Source organism: Protopterus annectens, chromosome 6.part1 (assembly GCF_019279795.1).
Source record: "Protopterus annectens isolate FY-2018-M chromosome 6.part1, PAN1.0, whole genome shotgun sequence".
Lineage (NCBI taxonomy): Eukaryota > Metazoa > Chordata > Ceratodontiformes > Protopteridae > Protopterus > Protopterus annectens.
Genome location: NC_056738.1, coordinates 320,886,841 through 320,908,755, shown reverse-complemented (window position 1 = coordinate 320,908,755; position 21,915 = coordinate 320,886,841). Strand labels below are relative to the sequence as shown.

At 40.7% G+C, this 21,915-nt stretch overlaps 1 protein-coding gene across 2 annotated transcripts in view; it reads right to left on the bottom strand.

The window, feature by feature from the left end:
- Nucleotides 1–21,915, bottom strand: part of LOC122805531 — a 2,823,268-nt gene that overhangs the window by 1,538,779 nt on the left and 1,262,574 nt on the right. For both annotated transcript variants that reach the window (XM_044075738.1, XM_044075739.1), the window contains one exon: nt 21,866–21,915. This exon is cut by the window's right edge and continues 61 nt beyond it. In XM_044075738.1, the coding sequence (XP_043931673.1) occupies nt 21,866–21,915 (50 nt within the window). The remainder of the gene's footprint in view (nt 1–21,865) is intronic.

The window sequence follows — 21,915 nt, the reverse complement described above, 5'->3', positions numbered from 1 at the left end:
GTTAATGTGGCTTAATACTATTACACATGGAACAAGATGAAATTGCTCTCTCAATGTCTTGTGACATAGAAGGCCAAAATACTAGTTCTCTCGCCCTTCTTTTGGTAGCATCAACTCCTGGGTGACCAGATGCAAGACAGTAATGTACTCTTGTTGCAAAGATTTTGAAACAATTACTTTCGGACATTTAATAATGATACCATTGTCAGACTAAATCTCATCTCTGTATGGAAAACAAGGTTGCACTTCTTGAGGTAAACTAGATTGCTTTAACTGGCCATCCCTGACTGATAAAGTGGTTGAACTTCTGTAAAACTGTATCTGTGGCTGTGTGATCTCGCAACTCATCAAGACATGTGGAAGAAAAATTTCTCACTTTCATGACTTCAAAATCAAGGTTCTCATTCTCATGCTGTTCTGTGGTGATTCTGGGTGATTTCGATAATGCATCAGCAAGATAAAGAAGTTTGCCTTTCTTGTAGACAAGATTGAAATTGGAACACCAGACAACTCAGCATCATATGTTGCAGTCAGGCTGGAGATGAATGCATAGGCTTTCTCAGGATAATGACTAAAGGTTGGTGTTTTGTTTCGATCTGGATAGGTCTACCATAAACATAATCATGGAACTTCGAACATGCAAACACAATTGCCAAAAGCTCTTTCTCAATCTGGGTATACTGCATTTCAGTTTGGGTAGAGTTCTCAATGCATAGGCAACAGGTTGGTCCTCTTATAGAATGACAGCACCTAGAACAAATTTCGTAGCATCACAGGAAAATGTAACTAGTTTGTGAACATCACAGTATCTGCAAGTTGGTGGATTAGCAATTCTCTGTTTCAGGACTTCAAATGCTCTTTGGTGTTGCTCTAATCAAGACCAGGATACATCTTTATGTGTCAGCTCTCTGAGCAGTGCTGAAAGTTGGCTCCAGTCTGGAATGAACTTGCCTAGATAGATAACCATAACAATAAAACATTGTAGGGCTTGAACACTGTCAGGAGCTGGCATCTCAAGAATGGCTGTTTGTTTTGAAGGGTCTGGTTGAAGGCCTGTACTAGTAAATAAATGACCAACATAAGTAACTTCTTGCAGCCTGAATTTGCATTTGTGTTGATTGATCTTAAGACTCACTTGATGTGCCCTTTTTAGAACTTTCCTGAGGTTTCTGACATGTTTAGCTTCATCATGACCTCCTACCAGTATGTCGTCTACTATAATAGCACAAGGATACCCACAAAAAATGTTCTCCATTGCACGCTTAAATACTTCACTTGCAGAATTTATCCCAAATGGCATTTTCAAAAATCTGTACCTGCCAAATGAAGTACTGAAAGTAGTGAGCAATGAGGATTTTTTGTCAAGCTGAATTTACAAAAATAAACTCTTTACATCTAAGCCAGAAAAAACAGTGTCATATGGCATCAAGGCTGTGACTTCATTGAGTATGCACACTGGATGATGAGGTCTTTTAAGTGCTTTGTTCATATCTTGTGAATCAATACAAATTCTGATAACATATGAGCTTTTCTTACAAGGTTCCACCATGGAAGATACTCATTCAGTTTGAGTTTCAACTAGACAAATCACCCCGTCACACCATTTTATCTTGGTCGCCCTTGACTCTATCCTGCATGGCTATTAGAACTTTACGTGCTGGCCTGATAACTGGACTGACCTCTGGATCTAACTTCATGGGGTACACAACTGGAACTTTGCCTTGTTTGTCTTCAAAAAGATCAGCATAGGTGGAAAAAATGTACTGGGTGAAATTAGAGTAGTGGTCTTTTAAGTTAACTTGGTGGACCTCCTTATTAAATGAAAGCAGTCCCATTTTGAAACTGTCTCCAAGCCCTAATAATGACTGGATGTGCCTTTTGACTGCATAACATAACAAGTCATAGTATCTCCCAGCACAGTAACATGAAAGCACTATTGAGCCTTCTGTTTGAATTTCTTCACCTCCATAAGCAACAAGCTTCGCACACCTTGCCAAATCAAGCCTTTCAACATGACACACTCTAGCAAATGTCTCTGCTGACATAACATTGCCCTTGGAACCTGTATCAACTTTCAGCTCTATGGGTTTGCCATTTATCCAGACAGTACAAAATACTTCATTCTTTGCCCTTAAATCTACTGCATTAACTGTTTCATGAAGCACTGACACACCATCGACATAAAGAGTAGGGTTGCAGCTCTCTAATTGACCAATTCATTTCTTAAAATGTTCCCTTTTGATAATAGAATATGGGCCTTTTGATTTACAAAATCTGTGGAAATTATTCTATTTGTTGCATTTGTGGAATTGTTGACCAAACTAAACATTTTTTCTGTTTTAGATTCATGACTTCCACCACAGTTATGACAGCTGACAATGAAACTAGGTTGGGGTCCATGCTTTGAGTTTGCTGACTCACTCATACTTTACTGAGACTGTGCGAACTCTGAAACTTGCTAGAAAGCTCTGGGGTTTACCAGTGAGTGCTTCAGGGGCTACAGTTGCTGTTATGTGCTTGGGCCTGTTTCTTTTAACCATGTGCTGCATACTATCAATATGAGCTTCATCACTGTGCCTTCTAGAGCTATTCTCATTTGTAAGCATATTTGTGTGCTTTTCTGTGAGCTCATTCATCTGACAAATCTCAATGGCCTTATTCAAAGTTAAATCACTGTCACAAAGCAAAATCTTTCTCACTACATCAACTTTAATACCACACACAAGTCTGTCCTTCATTAACTCATCCCTTAAGTTACCAAATCTACAGGTTTTAGCCTTATTTCTCAAGTCAGTTACACATGCTGCAAAAGTTTCAACAGGCTTTTGATCTCTTGTGTTAAAATAAGTGCCTTTCCATTGTAACATTTGTCTGGGGATTACACATTTCTCTAATTTTATGTTTTAAGCACTCAGGGTCCTCCCTTGACTCAACTAGCAGGGCCGGTGTTAGCATTTTGGGGGCCCCCAGCAAATGTCAAGTTGGGGGCCCCCTAGGCACTTCCAGTATAAGTATCATCCTAACAATGCCATCCATCCTAAGCAACCCTTTATTTCATGCTGCAAACTTTTAGGAGTAGTATCCACAGACAGACCTGCAGCTACAAGCTTTTACATTACAACAGGCCTATGTATCACACTATCACTATGTTGAGCTGTCTAACAAAGAGGCAGTTAGAGTTACTGGCACTTAGCTGCAACAGTGATACATTGCAACAAGTCTATGTACAGGCCTGGACTTAAAGTGAAATGATTACTGGACCTACATTTCAACACCCCCCCCCCCACACACACACACACCCTTCAGTCCTCACCTCCGAGTCCTTCTCCTTTTGTGCTTCCCCCATACCATTCACATTACTTTTCTTCCTTTTCTCACATTTTGCCGTACTCTAAGCTTTTTCAAGAAGCCATAACTTTCTATATGCTCTGAAGTGCATTTTACACAACCTTTTCATCCAATAATAGCTTGAACAGAAATTATGATTAAGGAAAAAATTCACTGTTGTGGTTCAGCTTTAGTTTTCCTTGCATCCTTCAACACACCTTTCCTGAACAAGACAGCCCAGTAATAACCATTTAGGAAATAACTCAAATCAGGGCCCAAGAAGCCACAGGTTTACAGATGGTCTGGGATGCATTTTAGAGCATTTTCTCAACATTTTACTCTAATGGTTGCCTAAATAAAAATTATAAAGAAAAAAAGAATGTCAGTCTTATTTTTTTCTTTCAAGGCATAATTTGTGCCCAAGGCTTAATTTTCAAAGCTGACAAAATTGTAGCTTAGAGTAAACAAGCCAGTAGTTGTGAGAATATTTAAGTCTTCTCTGGAAATACTGCTTACCTCCCTAACCCTCTAAAAAAGACAAGTCACTGCCTATGCATCCCTCTGGTGTTAGACTGGGATGAAAGCAGAGATTTAAATTGCCTTTGTCATATATTTCAAGTGACTGATGATATACATATACATAGCATGTTCTTCACCCCAGCTGTCAAAGGTAGCCACATGTATATGTGCCTAGTACGTGATTGTGAGAATGATTTCAGTAATATTCAAATTTGTTGCTCCTAGACAGTACACCTCTCACACAAGCTATAGTAACCTTCTTTGTACACCTCTGAGGTCTGTGAGAAACAATGCCCTCAGCTCAAACACAAGCTATAATGACTTCATGTACGCACCTCAAAGGTTTGACTGTGATGAAAATCAAAGATGTAATATCCACACAATCTCCAGCCCCTCATAACCCGGAGCAGCTTTATGTACACACACACACATTTCAACAGGGCTGGTTTTAGAATGGGTGTGGTTGTAAACAGAGGCTATTATTAGCTTTATCCTAAAAGGGTCATATCTCAGCACCATTCAGGTTAAACAGCGTATTCAGAAAATTGACACATTTTTCTCCAACAAGCAACAGCTTTGGTGGGGGCCCCCATAGAGGCAAGGATGATAAAGGGAGTCCCCATTATCCATTTAGACAGTCTGGTGAGTGGAGGCAACCAAACTCCAAGAATATCTAAGTGTCGGAATGTTCTGTGATATATGTTATGTCTTACTTTGAAATATAATTACTTGTTAGGTGCATTTTTTACTGATGCACAAGAATAATGTCTGTGTCCTGGCATTATTGGGTGCATGCACAGATAAAAATCAGTGATGTTTTTTACACACACACACACACACACACACACACACACACACACACACACACACACACACACACACACACACACACACACTAACATGCATAAGCCACAGCAGTACTAGTTATGTACTTATTTCAGCAAACAGCAATGCCTTGTGCAACATTGGTACTGCCACACCAGATTAGTCACTGCTGTTTAGCAGTCATCAAACAGCAGAAGCAGTAAGATTTATTTCATCGAGGAGTAATGCATACTTGTCACTGTCCCTACTTTCACAGACCTTCCCTGATTTTGTTCATACTTTTGCTTTATCCATCGTAAAAAGTCTGATTTGCTGGAAAATCATTCAGGATTACAGTCAATCAATCCAGACATCTGAGTTTTATATTTATTGTCCAAAAATAGATGTTGATGCAAAATATGTTATTCTAGTAACTTTTTAAGTGAATTAGAGAAATATTTAAACATATTTATGATTCTGAGCATTTATTCTATTATTTTTGGGAATTATACTGAATTCTTAAGTAAAGAAATTGAGTTATAGTATCTGGTGTTCTGGTATTAGTTATAAAACTACCTGAAAGAGAAACTATCCCTGATGATCGGAAGCATTAGCTCTTCTTAAAATTCAAAGTTTGCACTGAGGTAAGTCACTCTGGGCTGCTGATCCCTCTAGTGCTTATATTGTTCATGTTCATTATCATCTTCATCCTAACAGGGTCATATCACAGCCCTGTTCATGTTAAAGAGCATAATTAGGAAATTAATGCATTTTTCATTCCTCATTTTTCCCCAGTCAGCAGCAGCTTTTGTGGGACCCCCACATAGACAAAAATGATTAAGGGGGCCCCCTGCAGCCATGGTTTTGCAGGGACTAAAAAGCTGGCTATGTAGTTAGTTTTAGTGGAGAAAATGTCCAAAAGCAGGGTTTAACTAAGCCAGGAGCACTATGTCTGTAGTAAAATATTTAATGGCATTCTGATGCCTGTTACTTGACAAAACACCATTACTACAACCAGAAATATCTTTGAATTTTAAAGGAGATATAAATAAGAGTTATTACCCTCATAGTTTAAGTATGCAAGACTGCTGCACTAACTTTTGTTGGTTTTACAGATGTGACAAAATATCAGGATAAGATAACTTGCTGTGGTTGGGGGCCCCCAGGGAACAGGGGGCCCCCAGCGACCGCAGGGTTCGCTGGTGCCTAAAACTGGCTATGTCAACTAGTACAACAATATGATGGTTGCCCCCCTCTCCTATATAGATAGCAGGTGCATACATAAATGAACATTCCCTTTCAATGGTTTCTGACCCAGCTAAATTAAGTAGAATAAATGCCTTTGTACGGTCATCTTTATCAGAGCATGTACCCTGTGTGAAAATGTTGTACTCTTGATCAAACACTCCAGTTCTCAGCAATATTACTGTCAAACACAAGTGCAGTGGGTTTTTGAAATCTGTCTGCCATGCCCACAAAGTATGTACAAACACAATGACAATATGGCCCTTGTAATTATGTATGTATGAACAAACTGTTCTGTGAGCTTTTAATAACATTCAAATGCACAGTAAACTCTTCAAAATACTGTACTTTGTGAAATATGCTTTGAAATGGGTACATTCTGTGAAACAATTTTACTGTAATACTGCACAAACATGTGAAGACTTTATACACTTCTGATAACTCTGATATCATTGACTAATATGAAAAATATTAATTCATTAAGCACATATTGCAAAATATGGTTGCTTCCCCTTATTTTATATGCTTTATGCAATTCGGACCTTATTTCAAACAATTTCCATAGTAATTCAAATATTTTTATCAATATCGTACATATCGGTTTATGCAAATATAATTTAGAATGTTCTGGATGCCTCATTTCATATTTTGCAAATAAGAAACAGTGCTGAGCAAGTTTTAACATCTGAAATTAATTTTTGACCTGTTTTGCGAAGTATATGTACAGCAGGGAAGATTCACTCCCTGCTGTACATATACAGCAGGGAAGATTCACTCCTCTATATTCCCTCAGGTTCAATCTAGTGCCTCTCGAAATCACACTGAAGGATTTGGATTCCATCTGACTTTGTCATTTTAGACATGCAGCTTCTGACACCATGTCCTTTAGACATCCCACTTCTGAAACCATGTCACTCGACCTTCTCTATCATAGATGACATGCAGGTGGGGTATTTAGTTTACATGCTTTAATACATAAAAAGACATCAGGATGGACAGCAGCATCATAAAACATAAACAAACTGGTTAACAGACAGGCCTTACATACATACATGCTTACATCTCAACAGCTTACTACAAAATGGCAGTCAGACTCGCACATGCTCAGTATTTAAAGACTTGCGCAAGCCTTTGGATAGCTTCTTAAAGGTACATGCACAAACATTGATCTACTCTTTTAGAAGAAGTTATAGCCACTAAAAAGTACAGTTTTGTACCTACCATAAATGTAGATGTCTGAACTGGATAGCATCTGCAGTCATAACAACTGGGTTGTCCTGTCGTCAGGCAGCCCTTCGGTCGGCCGGATTCCAAAGTCCGGGTCCGGCTTCGGCTGATGTCGCACTTCACCCGACGTCATCTCTGCTGGTCTTCGGGTATAAAGGCATCAGCCGACGCCATTTTCCTCAGTGTTTCTTGCCCCAGATGCCAGTTGCCCTCTTGGAAGGCTAAATTTTGGGTAAATGCCAATGTTTCCAAAAAGATAGAAGGCAAACACAAAAAATAAGCATGTATGTACATATATACAAACAAATACACCATAAGAGACTCCCCCCACCAGCTAGCTATTAGGAGGGTAAATACCCTAGGAGTACCACAGAGGGGAAGGAGGGAGGTAATCCTGACTGCAGATGCTATCCAGTTCGGACATCTACATTTATGGTAGGTACAAAACTGTACTATGTCCTTCATGGATGCATCTGCAGTCATAACAACTGGGTAGAATACCATAGCCAACTAGGGGAGGAGGAAGAATAGATTATGGTGTGGTTAGGATCCCTTGCAGTACAGCAGTGGCAAACCCTGCTCGGGATCTGGAATACAGAGGTAAATTATAATGCTTGGCAAATGTATGCACGGAGGTCCAAGTAGCCGCCTCAATAATGTCCTTGGTTGCCACTCCTCGTAAGAAGGCTGTGGTAGTGGCTGTTGCCCTTGTAGAATGAGGCCTTATGTTCTGTGGAATTGGTTTTCCATGGAAGGAGTAACAGAATCGTATGCAATTTCCTATCCATTTGGAGATTGTCTGTTTGGAAATAGCTTTTCCTTCCCTTCCTGTTGCATAGGCTACAAAAGCTGGTCAGTTTTTCTGTTACTTTTGTTCTGTCCAGGTAGTAGCGTAGCTGTCTATGTACATCCAAGGTATGCAGCATTCTTTCCCTCTGTTTTGTGGGTTGGGGAAGAAGGTAGGTAGGTGGATTGCCTGGTTTAAAGACACTCTGGATACCACCTTAGGCATAAATGTAGGATTAGTCCTCATGGACACTCTATCTTGGTGGAAGATTAGGAAGGGTTGTACTGCCATTAGGGCCTGAAGTTCAGAAACCCTCCTTGCTGAGGTTATTGCCAGTAGGAAAGCAGTTTTCCATGATAGATGCTGTAGGTCTGCTGTTGCTGCTGGTTCAAAAGGTGCGAGTGTCAACTTTTCTAGCACAAAGTTCAAATCCCAAGCTGGCAATGGTGGTTTCCTAGGAGGCTTTACATTCTTGATCCCTCTGAGGAACTGCCTGAGTAGAGGATGTGAAAAGACAGGTGGATCAAAGCTGTATTCTGCTGAAATAGCTGATGCATGTATCTTGATGGAGGAATAGGACAGGCCTGTATGTAGAAGCTCTGCCAAATACTCCAGAATGTTAGCAATATCTATATTGACACATCTTTTCCTCTTTCAGCACTCCAAATGACAAATCTTTTCCATTTTCCTGCATAGTTCCTTCTTGTTGAAGGTCTGCGGGCTTCAAGGATAATGTCTTTAACCCTTTGGGAAAGTTCTGGATTAGTTGCTGCTATGTGATGTTCCATGCAGTCAGTTGCAACGTTTTTAGGTTTGGATGCATGATGCTGTAGTTGTTCTGAGTTAACATCAAAGGCATCAGGGGTATTGACCACATTTTGTCCCGAGACATATTCCTCAGCAATGGGTACCAGTGTTGCCTTGGCCAGTTCGGAGCTATCAGGATTATCCTTGGACGTTCCTCCTTGATTTTTAGTAATACCTTGTGTATCAAGGGAAGAGGTGGGAATGCATATGCTGTCAGACCTTCCCAGCTGAAGGAGAGCGAATCCACTTTCCATGCAAGTGGGTGGAATGTCCTTGTGCAGATTTTTTTGAGCTGGTGATTGAGAGGGGAAGCGAATAGATCTATCTGTGGCATTCCCCATTTCCTTGAGATGGTCTTGAAGATGTCCGGGTGTAGCATCCATTCGTGAGCATCCGAGGTGGTTCTGCTTAACATGTCTGCTAGAGTATTCTCCTTTCCCGGTACAAATATTGCCTGTAACTGGATGTTGTAGCTGAGTGCCAGGTTCCAAAGGTCCAAAGTCATTCTGCATAGGGGGTATGAATGAGTGCCTCCCTGTTTGTTGATGTACCACATGACTGTGGTGTTGTCTGTCCTTATCATCAAATGGCCTTCTTTGAGAAATGGTCTGAATTTTTGGATTGCCAGTTTTACTGCCAGCATTTCTTTTAGGTTGATGTGCAGGTGAAGCTGGTCCTGTGTCCACAATCCTTGCACGCATTTGTCCAGCATGTGAGCCCCCCATCCTAGGTCTGAGGCGTCTGTTGTGATGGTTTGGCTTGCTTGATAGTTGTGAAAGGGTAGGCCTGGGTTTGACTGGCATGCTTGAGCCCACCATAGGAACTCCTGTTTTAGGCATGGGATTAGTGGAATTTCTGCTTCTAGGCTGTGCCTGTGCTGGGACCATAAATTCTTTAGGTACCACTGTAGTTTTCTCATATGTAGTCTGGCATGTGGAACCAAGATTATGCATGATGCCATGAAGCCCAAGGCCTGCAGAACTTTTCTTGCTGTTAGCTTGTTCTGTTTTGTTAGTGCCAAGAAGTAAAGAGGGAGTTCTTTCTGTTTTTCTGCAGTTAGGAATGCCATTTGTTTTACTGTGTCCAATTCCGCGCCCAAGAATGTCCTTGTTTGGGATGGTATCAGCCTTGACTTTTGTAAATTGACTGTGTATCCCAGTGCTTGTAGCAAGTAAATGACCCTTTGTAAATCTGTTGTCAGCTTGCTTTTGTTGTCCCCTTGTAGTAGGCAGTCGTCCAGGTATGGATAAATTTGGATTCCCTGTAGTCTGCAGTGGGCGATTACTGATGCCAGGCATTTTGTGAATACTCTGGGCGCAGTAGATAAGCCAAAGGGCAATGCTGAGAATTGATAGTGCTCTGATCCTGCAAGAAATCTGAGGTATCTTCTGCAAATTGGTCGAATGGGGACGTGCAGGTATGCCTCCTTGAGATCTAGAGTTACCAGCCAACACTCCTTGCCCAGCATGGGAAGAAGATGTTGTAGGGTCAGCATTTTGAATTTTGGGACAATGATGTATGTGTTTAAGGTGGACAGGTCGAGAATAGGTCTCCAACTTTTTTCCTTTCTTGGAACTAGGAATAGTCTGGAGTAGAATCCTTTGCCTTGTTCTGTTATTGGTACTCTTTCCACAGCTCTCATCTTTGTTAATTGCATTATCTGCTGTAGAGCTTCTGTTTTTTGATTTGGAGGCAGGTTTGGCATTCCTCTTTTGACTGGTAAAGTGTGGAAGTGGAACCGGTAACCTTGGTCTATGGTTTGCAAAATCCACTTGTCTTTTGCGATATAGTGCCAGTGCTTCGAAAATAAGGTTAATTTTCCGCCTAATGGTGCTGCTATTTGTTCCCTGGTAGGCGGAGTTAGAATCAAGTCACTGTGATTGTGCTGTTGTAGTGGTAGTGGCTGTGTCTGTGCCTCTGTTATTACCTTGCCACTGTCGTCCTCTGTAGGCACCCCCTCTGGATTGATTTCTGCCTCTGGAACGTCTATTCCTGCCCCTTTGGGATCTTGTGGAGTCAGGAAAGGACCAATTTTTGGCAGGCCAGTTCCTGCTAAACCTTGGGGGCTGAACCTGCAAGAAATCTTTAACCGTTTGTACAGATTTTGCCTTTTCTTCCATTTTCTTCATTACCTGCTGGGCAGGTGTGCCAAACAAACTTGCCTTATCCATAGGAGCATCTAATAACTTAGCTTTAACATGATCCGTAAGACCTGTTCCTTCAGCCATGCATGTCTTCTTATCACTGTGCCAGTCATGGCTGATCTAAATGAAGCCTCCAGTGCATCATAGCCACATTTTAAGGAATGGTTACTAACCTGTTGTATGTTATTTACCATTTCTAATACATATTTCTTATCTATAGAGTCATCAGAGGATAACTTTTTAGTTAACTGATCAAGCATAAACTCTTGGTATTGTATCATGTGAAACTGACAGTTTAAAGGTCTAGCTGAGAGAGTAGCTGAGGTGTAAACATTTTAGCCCCATGTGTCAAAATACCTGGCTTCCCTTTCAGAAGGAATAGGGTTTTGCTGTGGTCGAGGCTACTGCCTTAGGCCCCTGGGATATAGTTTCGGGTCTGCAAGTGGGGCCTTGTATAGGTGATGATGAGTGTCTGGCACCCTGTAAAATCTATCTGGTTTGGCAGGGGCTGGAGGTAAGGAATCTGGTGCAGTGCAGACATCATTAAATGCATCGTCCACAACAGAGAGGACAGGAGGTATAGCTAAGGGCCTGTGTTGTGGTAGATGCAGAAAAGTCCTAAGTCTTTTTCTGGAATCTGAGAAATCCTGTTCCTGCCATTGGAATTGTTCTCGCATGGCATGTAAGGTTTCCCCAAAGGAGAATTCTTCTGGTGGAGAAGCAGCTGGAATGGATTCTTCAGCATCTGAGTCTTCATAATTGGAGAAAGGAGCCTCTGGCTGGTCTGTAATATCTGAGTCATCTGCAGAACCATCAGAGGACACAGGCTCGGGGGGCTCTGCTCTAGGTCTCTTTTCTGGGGGCTGAGAGGCCCTGTCTGGGTGAGATTGAGATCCCCTAATTAAGGATATTAAATCTTCTGCCAGAGTAAGCATTTGTGAACTAGAAGTGGGCCTGGTTGAGGGGGGTTTAACAGGCACTGATTTAGTAGATTTGGCTGCCTAACCCTGGCAAAGGCCTTAATAGACATGGCTGCAGGAGGCCTAGCAGCACCACGTGCTGGGGTAGAAACATCCAAAGGGATGGTGTCTGATAAGTCACTAGAAACCACTGTTGTAGGTAAAATTTCTGAGGCCGATTCAAGTAAAGTAGCAGGAACCTCAGTAGTAGTCATTGATTCAGCTGTACTTTGATCAGTTTTCTCGGTTTCGGCCGAAACTGAGACACTCGCGGTTTGCTTAACCATGGTTTCGGCCGAAACCGCGGACCGCGAGTGTCGGTCTTTTCTTTCGTTTTTAACAATTTGGGTAGTCGGAGGATCCGACGGCATAATGTACGCAAAATCTGAGCCGAAAAACTGTTCAGCAAACTCCGACCGACGCCTAAGCATTCGTCGGTTGAATGAAGCACAGGCCGAACAGGCTGCTACGTCGTGGTCTGGGCCTAAACAAGGCAAACAGTAAGAGTGGAAATCTTTATGAGGTATTTGTTTCCCACAAGTTAAACAGTTATTGACTTTTTCTGACATCGGCTGAGGCAAGAAAGAGTCCCCAACGGGTACTTAGCTTTTAGAAGTCTTCGAAGTAGTATTCGGTAGTAGTAATCTCTGGATCTGACCGACCGGCACTTGGGAACAGCTTCTGCTTCGGGCACCACGCGGCAAGAAAGACTGAGGAAAATGGCGTCGGCTGATGCCTTTATACCCGAAGACCAGCAGAGATGACGTCGGGTGAAGTGCGACATCAGCCGGCGGACCCGGACTTTGGAATCCGGCCGACCGAAGGGCTGCCTGACGACAGGACAACCCAGTTGTTATGACTGCAGATGCATCCATGAAGGACATCAGCTGCTTTCCAAGACAGATACTTTAACCCATTTTTGCTGAAGGTTCAAAGGGTTTTTGTGTCACAACTTGAGAGTACTACTATCAAATTCCAGGGAGGTAAAGGATCCTTTACTGAGGCTCTAAGCAGGAAAGTGCCCTTTAAAAAGACCTTACATAACTCAGAAGCAGCCAAACAATAGTTTATGTCCTCTGAAAGGAAATTTGATATGGCTGCCAACTGTACTTTAATTGTGGAAAAATTAGCACATTTTTTTGAAAAGAACAGCTAGAACATCTAGTACAGCAGAGACAGGGGCAGTAAAAGGATCCATGTTGTTTTTTTTTAAGCCCAAAAAGAAAATCTGCTACATTTGTTTTTGTAAACCCTTTTGCTGGAGTCTTTTTGCAAGGATAATAAAATGGCAAATACTTGGTAAGAAAGCCTGGGCTGTCTGCTTATTAGTGGAATTGGAGAAACCATGCAGTTAGTCTGAGGGCTGGATCATTGGGGTGTATTATCCCTGAGGGGTGTGCTAGAAGATCTGGAGTCGGGTCCAGTATCCAGGGAGGATAACAAAGATGAGACTAAAGGAAGGGGAACCACACCTGAAGGTAGAAAGGAGCAATGAGTATGACTGACCTCTTCAACCAAATTGCTTTCTGTATAAAATTTGGGATCAGAGGAAGTGGGGGTTAGGTGTAAAGGAGACCGGATGGCTAAACGTGGAATACAGCATCTCTTGGTGACTCCCCCCTGAGGGGGATTAGAGCAAAATACCTGCTGCACTTCTTGCTATGAGTGGATGCAAAGTGGTTGCAGCAAGAGTAGCCCCATAATGGAAAATTTTCTCCATCACTGACTGACTGAAATACCACTGGTGAGGAATTAGAATGGACCTGCTGTGTTTTCCACTAGTACACTGGATTTCCCTGGAATATATGTTAATGCAAGAAAGTAGTTGGAGGAGGTCGCCCACTGCCACATTCTCACGGCTTCTCGGGAGAGGGAGTAAGATGGAGTTCCCCCTTGTCTGCTGATGTACCAGACTACAGATGTGTTGTTGGATTGAATCACAATATTCCCTTGAAGAGGAGTATCTTGGAATGCCTGCAACACTAAAAGGACTGCTCTCATCTCCAAGATGTTGATATGCAAATTGGTCTCTTGGAGGGACCATGTGCCTTGGATGAGACAGAATTTGATGAACCTGAGATCTGAGTCTATTTATAAAATGAATAGGCAAAGAACACTCTGCGTTATTGTGTTCAGATGTGCAACAATAAACTCCGGGCTCTGTATTCATGTCAGAGTTGATTTGACAAAATTGACTGTTATATCTAGTGAGTGACAAATCTGGAGCAAATAGTCCCTTGACTGCTGTAGAAGATGTATGGCAGGGGCACTGAGGAGCCAGTCATCTAGATATGGAAACACTCAGAATCCTTTCAGTCTCAAATGAGCTGCTACAACTACCATACATTTGATAAACACCCTGGGGGCTGTGGTGAGTCCAAAGGGCAGGGCTCTGAAGTGGTATTGACTGGCTCCTACCTGAAAGCGTAAGTGTCTCTGGGATCATCTGTCTATTCTGATGTGATAGCATACATCCTGAAGACCTATGGATCACATCCTTGCATAGAAAATGCAGGATGGACTGAACCATGACAATTCGTAACTTTGACTTTTTCACAAATTGATTTATTTTTATTTATTTTATTTATTTATCATTTGTTGACTGGGAAAGTCCGACTAGGTTCCACAGAGCCTGTTTTCAGCGGAGGCCCGGGGAGAAATGCTCTAGATTTAGTTTGCTTAGATCCAGAATTTTGTGTGTGTGTGTGTGTGTGGGGGGGGGGCTAAAATGAAGCATCAGTAAATTTTCAATCCTGTTTGGTATGGGGTTTAGTGAGGCCTACTGGATGACTCTTTTGTCTAGCAGCTTTTGAATTTCTTATGCTGCAGCCTTTCTCTGACTGGGTGAATGTTAGGGTGCTTCCTTCTTTTGGAAACTGGAGTCTGGGAAATAGTATAAAATAACCTCTGGCTACTAATTTTAGCAGCCAGATATATTTTGTTATAGCAGTCCAGGCATCTAGGTGCAGGGACAAATATCCCCCAACTGCCTACAGAGGTGGGCAGGTGGGCAGCACTTCAGGAGTACTGAAGGATCTGTCCAGAAATGAATCTTGGAAGCCCTGATTTTGTGGATCTCCCCTGCCTCAAGGGCAGCAACTTCAGTTATAACTTCCTACTCCGCCTCTGAATAAGTTGTCCATGCATGGGTCCTGGAAATGTCCCTGGGATTTATGGAACCAGATTTTCTTACCACCTCTCTGATTTCTTGAAAAAGTTCATTGAGGGGTAAAAAATTTAAGTCCTACAGCAGACAGAGCTTTTCTTTCATGCTCACTGCAGGTAAGCATTTTTTTCACAGAAGGGCCAAACAAGGATGTTCCATCAAAGGCAGCATTGATGAAGGAAGACTTGAAAAGCTCCACAAAAATCACACAGCCACATTGAGGCATGTCTCCTTATGGCAATGCCTGAACCAGCCACCAGTGAGGCACCTTTTGCTGCATGAGAGCTTAACCTTACGGATGCACTTGAGATTGAAAAAAATGTGGTCAGCTGAGAAGATGATCTTTTGAAGTCCTTGACTGACACGGACTCAGGGAGAGAGAGAGAGAGAGAGAGAGAGAGAGAGTTTGGAATTTTTTTTAGTCAAATCTCTCTGTAGCTGTGTAGGTGAGCCAGATAGTTCAGGGACCTCAAGGCGAAGACTGCTGAAGAAAATACATGACTTTCCAAATCTGTCCAGCACCCCAGACTCTCTATTGGCTGGGTGAAGAGAGCAACTTTGCTCTGCTAGCTCCTTTTTGTAGGTTGCTGCCACAACCATTGCATCAACAGGGATTCCTTTGCTCCTGTGGGCTTTATCCTTTGGTGGGGCTAAGAACTTGTCTGGGGGACATGGGATTGGTTCAACGGAATCTGGCACCTCCCACGTCCGGCAAGACACCAGATCAATGAGCTCATCAGCTGGGGGTGGGGGTCACTCAAAACACAGATGGGGCCAGCACCAAAAGCCTCCAGAAATAGTGACTCCTCTGGAGAAGGAATGTCGGAAGACCAACCACCTTTTTGGGATCTCTAAAATGTTTCCAAAGGAGACATCATCAGGTGGTGATCTGGAGGAACTTTTTCCATCAAAATCAGTAGCTTCAGTGAGAGATTCCAAAGGGGAATCTTGTGCCTCCTCTTGCATGTTCTCTTCTGATGGATCTCCTCAGAGGAATGTTCTGGGGCGGTGTCAGAAGAGAAGGGAAGTTGTTCCATGGGAACCGACTGGAAGCTATTTGGAACTAGCTGTCCCTGTAGAATAGGTCTGATGTACTCAGAGCTCGGAACCAAAGAGGGAATAGGGGTAGGATCCAAGCTAGGATGAGAAACCAGATCTCTAGAATGAGAAAAAAGCCTTTCCACACCTCAAAGGCAGATGGACCCAGAGAAGCCGTGGTGACCAGCACAGCAACCAAGTGTTCCAATATAGGTAGATCATGAATCCGACCTGATCCATGCCTGGAGGAGGAAACTGGAACTGAGCTGTCCAGTGCTGAGGCTCTGAGGAGAAGGGATGGATCTGACATAATTGGAGTAGACCCAAGCCCCACAGATCTGACACCAGCACTTCAGGCCCAGGCCATTCCCAATCTGAAGGCATAGAAATAGAACTGATCAGAGATACTGTCGGAGTCAAAGAATTAATTTTCTTTGGATCCGACTCCAGGGTTCTTGGAGCTGTCAGATCCTGGGGTTCTGAAACTGAAGGATGGATCAGAGAAGGAGATAAAACTGTGCAAATAGTGGCAGGAAGACTCATGGCTCCAATAGGGGACAGAGTCGAGATAACCCCCATCTGGATCCGAGCTTTGAGGAATTTTCACATCATCCTATCCACATTCCCTTCAGTAAAACTCCTGGAGGACCTGATGGAAGAAGTAGTTGACTGAGGTCTGGAGTACTTTTTTGGTCTCTGCATAAAAGGGGAATGGGGCTGAGGGGAGACAGGTTATATGAGAAACTTGGGAGAATGAGTCCTCAGAGTGGAAGATGTGCTAGGCTTAGGATCCAAAGATTTAGGTTCCATAATTTGAGTGGTGAGACTGGCTGAAATAACAATAAGATCTGATGGCTTCGGATCCACAGTGTGTCTTTTTGGTTCTGATGAAGTCGGATCTGACAATTTTGAAACTTTTGAAGGTGATTCCAAGGGAGTTCTGGGAGACATCAGAAGTGAATGCTTCCTGTGCTCCAACAGAGCTTTTGAAGGTTTACTAGGGGTTTGAGCCCCTGAAGATGAGGTAAATGAGGTAGGAAGAAAATGCTCAATAATGAGTTTATTCTGCCTGTCAGCTATGGCTCATGAATTAAAGGCTGCACAGATTAAACAGTTTGTGCTGGTCCTAAGCAGTAGACATACCCCTTGTGGGCATCCAAGTTAAGGACTTTATGCCCACAAGAACTGCATTTCTTGAAGCCTGTCGGCCATGCCAGTACAAACCACTTAAAAAAAGAAAAGGGAAGAAAAATTAAGGACAGTTTTTTTTTTTTTTAAAGGGAATACCACCAACGGTAAAAAAAGTACCTTTTTGAAAAGGGTAGGCATGATAGAGGAAAGGAAGGGAAGACAAAATACCAGCAATTATAAATTCAAGAGAATGCTATATAAACAGTAGAAACCTGACGCAGAAAGTCTGAAAACTAAGAGGGAGGTTTACTAATAAGAAAAAAGGAATAATTTAGCTAAAGGAAGTTAAACTTTTTTACTGACAAAAACTATAACTGAACACTACGAGAGAAGGATCCCACATCTGTGCGCGATGGTGGCAAACGATATCTGAGGTGTGGGGGACGGACTAGGGCTTTACGGGTAGAGGGAGGAGCTCGAGAGTTGGATCCAAAGTCTGAAGTATGTGACCGAATCAGATCTGAGGATCTGATTCGTTCCCATTCAATGAGCAAGAATGAAAATGACAACATCAGATCTGCCCATACTTGGCAAATGATTAGTTAAGTCAAAATAGAAATTTTTGGAACACCTGTTACAAAAATTGAATAGTAACAGTTTTATAATCAATCATGGGTTTTACAGGACAAGATGTAATAGTCTTGAGAACCTATAATGTTACACCACCTCCTCTGGACTTTTGCTGCAAGCACTCATATTTAACAAAGTCCTTCAAATGAAAACTAAACGAGTTCCAAGTTTCTGTCATAGCTATTATTTTAAAGACTCCCTTGGCAATTAAACCAGATAACTCATCAAATTTATTCCCAAAACTACTAGCTTTACAAATCTATCAGGCTTTCTATAACTGATACTTATCTTGGAACTCTGTTTTGTTCTGAAAAACTTGCTATTTGTTCAACAATTTTGCTGCCATATAAGATGCTCTATATCAGTTTAGATGTAAATTATCCTCAAGTATAATCTATGATCATAAATACTTTTTTTCTAATAATGATCAACTTTATATTAGAGTAAGTTGTCTTCATCACTCATTAAACATGTGAACTTTGGCATACATATAATCTGTCCATGATGGAGATGATATAATTTTACTCATTACATAACATTTTACTTTTCCAAATACTCAGTTTTGTCCAATATTGAGACCTTTATATAATGCAAAGGGATACATTTTAAATCATTAGTCCCAGCATGAATTATAAACACGTCACATCTAGGTTTTACTTAACTCAACTTTTGTAACAATGGGATATCAATTCATTTTAATATTGGTTAAAATGGATACAGTATGTAAAGTCTTGTCCAGTTTATTTAATTGTTTCACAGCCAGTCTCAGTAGAGAATCACCGAGAATTAAAATTTCATATTTTAATGTTTTAGATGCTATTAACTTAAAAATAAGCTTTATTGAATTATCACTTATGACATAGGCAAACTTAAATTTACATAAAAATAATCAAACCTACTAACAAGTTCACATTTACAAATATTAAACATCATATACATTGTTCTATACCATGTATACAAAGCAACATAACACAAATCATTAAATTCCTGTCTTCTCTTAAAGCTCATTCCTCCTTCAAAACATTTTTTTCTGCATGTACTTTTCCCACAATTTCCATTTTTTCTATGTAACTTACTCATACCCTTTTCTAAAGATCCCACTTCCAGGTCTTTTATCACTGTTACAACATTCACTGCTTCAAGCATAGTTGGTTTAGACTTTGATTTCCATCTTCCAATAATTGATTTTTTTGTCAGGCACCAGAATTAAACTTAACAAGGCCTTACTATGTCTAGGCAATTCAGATCCTGTATCCAAGCTAAAAAAATATATATTTCCTTAGCTACACTCATTTGCTCAGCCAGTATTCCTGACAGAGTACTCTGTAGGGAATTTTCAAAGTATGCCAACTCATTACACTTCAAAAACATTCGCTTCCAGGTACCTCTTTCTTCCCAATTACACCTCCAATATTTGCCAACCACCTAAGGAAAAATTCTCTGGAGTCTGCTTGGGGGTGTAAAAGTATGTATGCAAACACTTCCAGGCAAAAATCCTAAATCTTCTAGATTTTGATGCATATTTGGGCCTCCCATTGTTTCTTTGTGAATTGCTTATCTGCTCTCTCTCTCTCTGCAATCTTGTCTCACTTCCTCTGATTGATTCCTATAGTTATCATGCAATATTTTACATGGCTTACTATTTATCTCTCTCTTAACAGATGCTACTGAATTTTTTCACAATTTGTGATAAGCAACAGTATCTGTATAATCAGTGTTTTTCCATGAGCCCTGGGAATTTGTTTCTTCCTTGTAATATTCTTATCACAAACCATTCTGTTAGCTGGCAAACATTCTTCCCCTATCACACATACTGGAGATTCAGAATCAACACACTGTATGAATAATTTATCATTTGCTAGCTTCGCAAAATCAACAACACAATTAATGTAACTCACAATAACTTCAGGGTATAAACAACTATCAAACGCCATAGGACTGTTATTTTCCACACGCAGCTGGTCCACTAGATCTCCCACGTCTTTGTGTGCTGTACCCAAGGCAATATCAGACTCACATTCAAATATGTATGACTCATCAGAAATAGTGCTACTATTATTATTATTTGGATGTTTGTTCACTTTTTCATTCAGGGTAACTTTGTCTACGTCTATGTAGGTGGACTTTTTATATTTTTAGTAGCATATAATTTTACCACCTTTTTCCTCTTTTGTTCTTAACCTTATCTCTAAACAATAGGTTAGTCGGAATAAGTTCCTTACTTACTGTGTTCTGTTGGTCCATCTTAGAATCAATTAAACTATTAGTATTATTATCACTGGTCCAATATTTTATATATTCGAAAATTGGCAAAAATGCCTTTCCAAAATGACAAATGCAAGATTGAAATGCACTAGTATCCTTACAATCTATAATTTCTGAAAGATCAGATAATTTGGCACAATTAGAGCAATGATTTTCAAGTCCACCCTGATATATACTCCCTATTTTCTACAGTTCTGAATATATTTGGTCTTTAATAAATTATCTAAAATGCATGAATTCAAGGAATCTATAATTCAATATCTAATTTCAAAGCAGTCAACGGGTTGATTTTAATTTTCTTTTTATCTCAGTTTAGTAATATAATTAGAGCTCTCCTATGCCAATAATCTGATAAACAGTAACTTTAATATATGTAACATAACTACTGCCTGCATTCACTAACTAAAAGGAATACCAATGCAAAACATATAACATGAAAGAAGACTTACATACTCTCATACACTCTTACACTCAATCACTAAATCACACAAACATGTGCAAAGTGTGTCTTTGAGTCTTCACATTGAAGCAATTACACAGATGTCCACTCACTGAGCTTGTTATTTAAACATCCTGTTGTTTCATCTGATTGGCTGCCACCTGACACACAAAATATGTGTTCCCTGCATCTTTAAAAATATGGGAGGAAGTACACAAATCAGTATACAATAAAATGCAAATTTCCTCAACCAGGAATGCAGGTCTCACTCCTGCAGTTCTGTTTACCACAGTACATACACTGGTCAGACATATCAAGCTCTCATACGCTCACCATGCTAGGTATTTACAGAGCCTGTTTTTCCCTCTGATTGGCTGCTGCCAGACACACACAAAATATGTGTTCCCCAAACTTTTAAAAAGATATGGGAAAGCACAAAAATCAATACAAAGCAAAATAAAATGTAAATTTCCTTAACTAGGAACCAAGGACTCACTGCTGTAGTTCAATTTGCCACAATACACACACACACGCACATAAATCACATATATAAATAACAAAGAAACACATCTAAGATAAAAATGAGACTCTGGTAGAAATATAGCAGCAAGCACAGCAAATTTCCTTATGTTGAGCTGGAAGATGACTGATTCTCAAAACAGTAAGGAGAGCCAAAGTGAACATGCAACAACATGAAATATGCAAGGAAGCTGCATTAAAACCTGTCATACTATTCTAGAATAAGACCCAAGTTGGCATCTCACATGGAAGGTGGCAAAGTTTTTGAATTTCTGGCTGGAAATTAACAAAGGTAAGGTGGGTGTATCCCAAATATCATGATTATTACTACAGTCACACTCTCAAAGAAGTTCTGAATGTTCTTGTAATACACCACTTGCAACCTCCAGAAAGATATAAGCTATTATGACAGGAAAAAAAATACAGAGAAAATGATGGAGAAATAGGAGTCAACTGAATTCTCACATACTTGAACGCTGCTCACATCATGGATACAGAAAATACAGGAGTAACGAAAACATTATTTCTTGTAATTCAAACCACTACAAGATTTACCCTCATCTAAGCATTTCTGCAGCTTTGAACTTGTATACACTTTGTTTTGGTAATAAATGTAATTAATCCCTGCTAAGTGCATTTCTTTATACAAATAATCTATGAACAAGTATAACTAGAATTAATACTTGATAAATGTCTTTACTGTTTACTATTACGACATCAAACATACTTATTTACAAACAGTGTATGAACAGAGTATGAAGATCCATTTTGGTCAACAAGTTCCTTTCTCATACCAGTAGTTAAACTACTTAAAATCTTCAGATGTATTAGTGGAATTTGTGAAAGAAAGAAGCTTACCTACTTCCTTATGATGTGAGAAAAGTTTTGTTTCTATAGTTTCTTTGCTT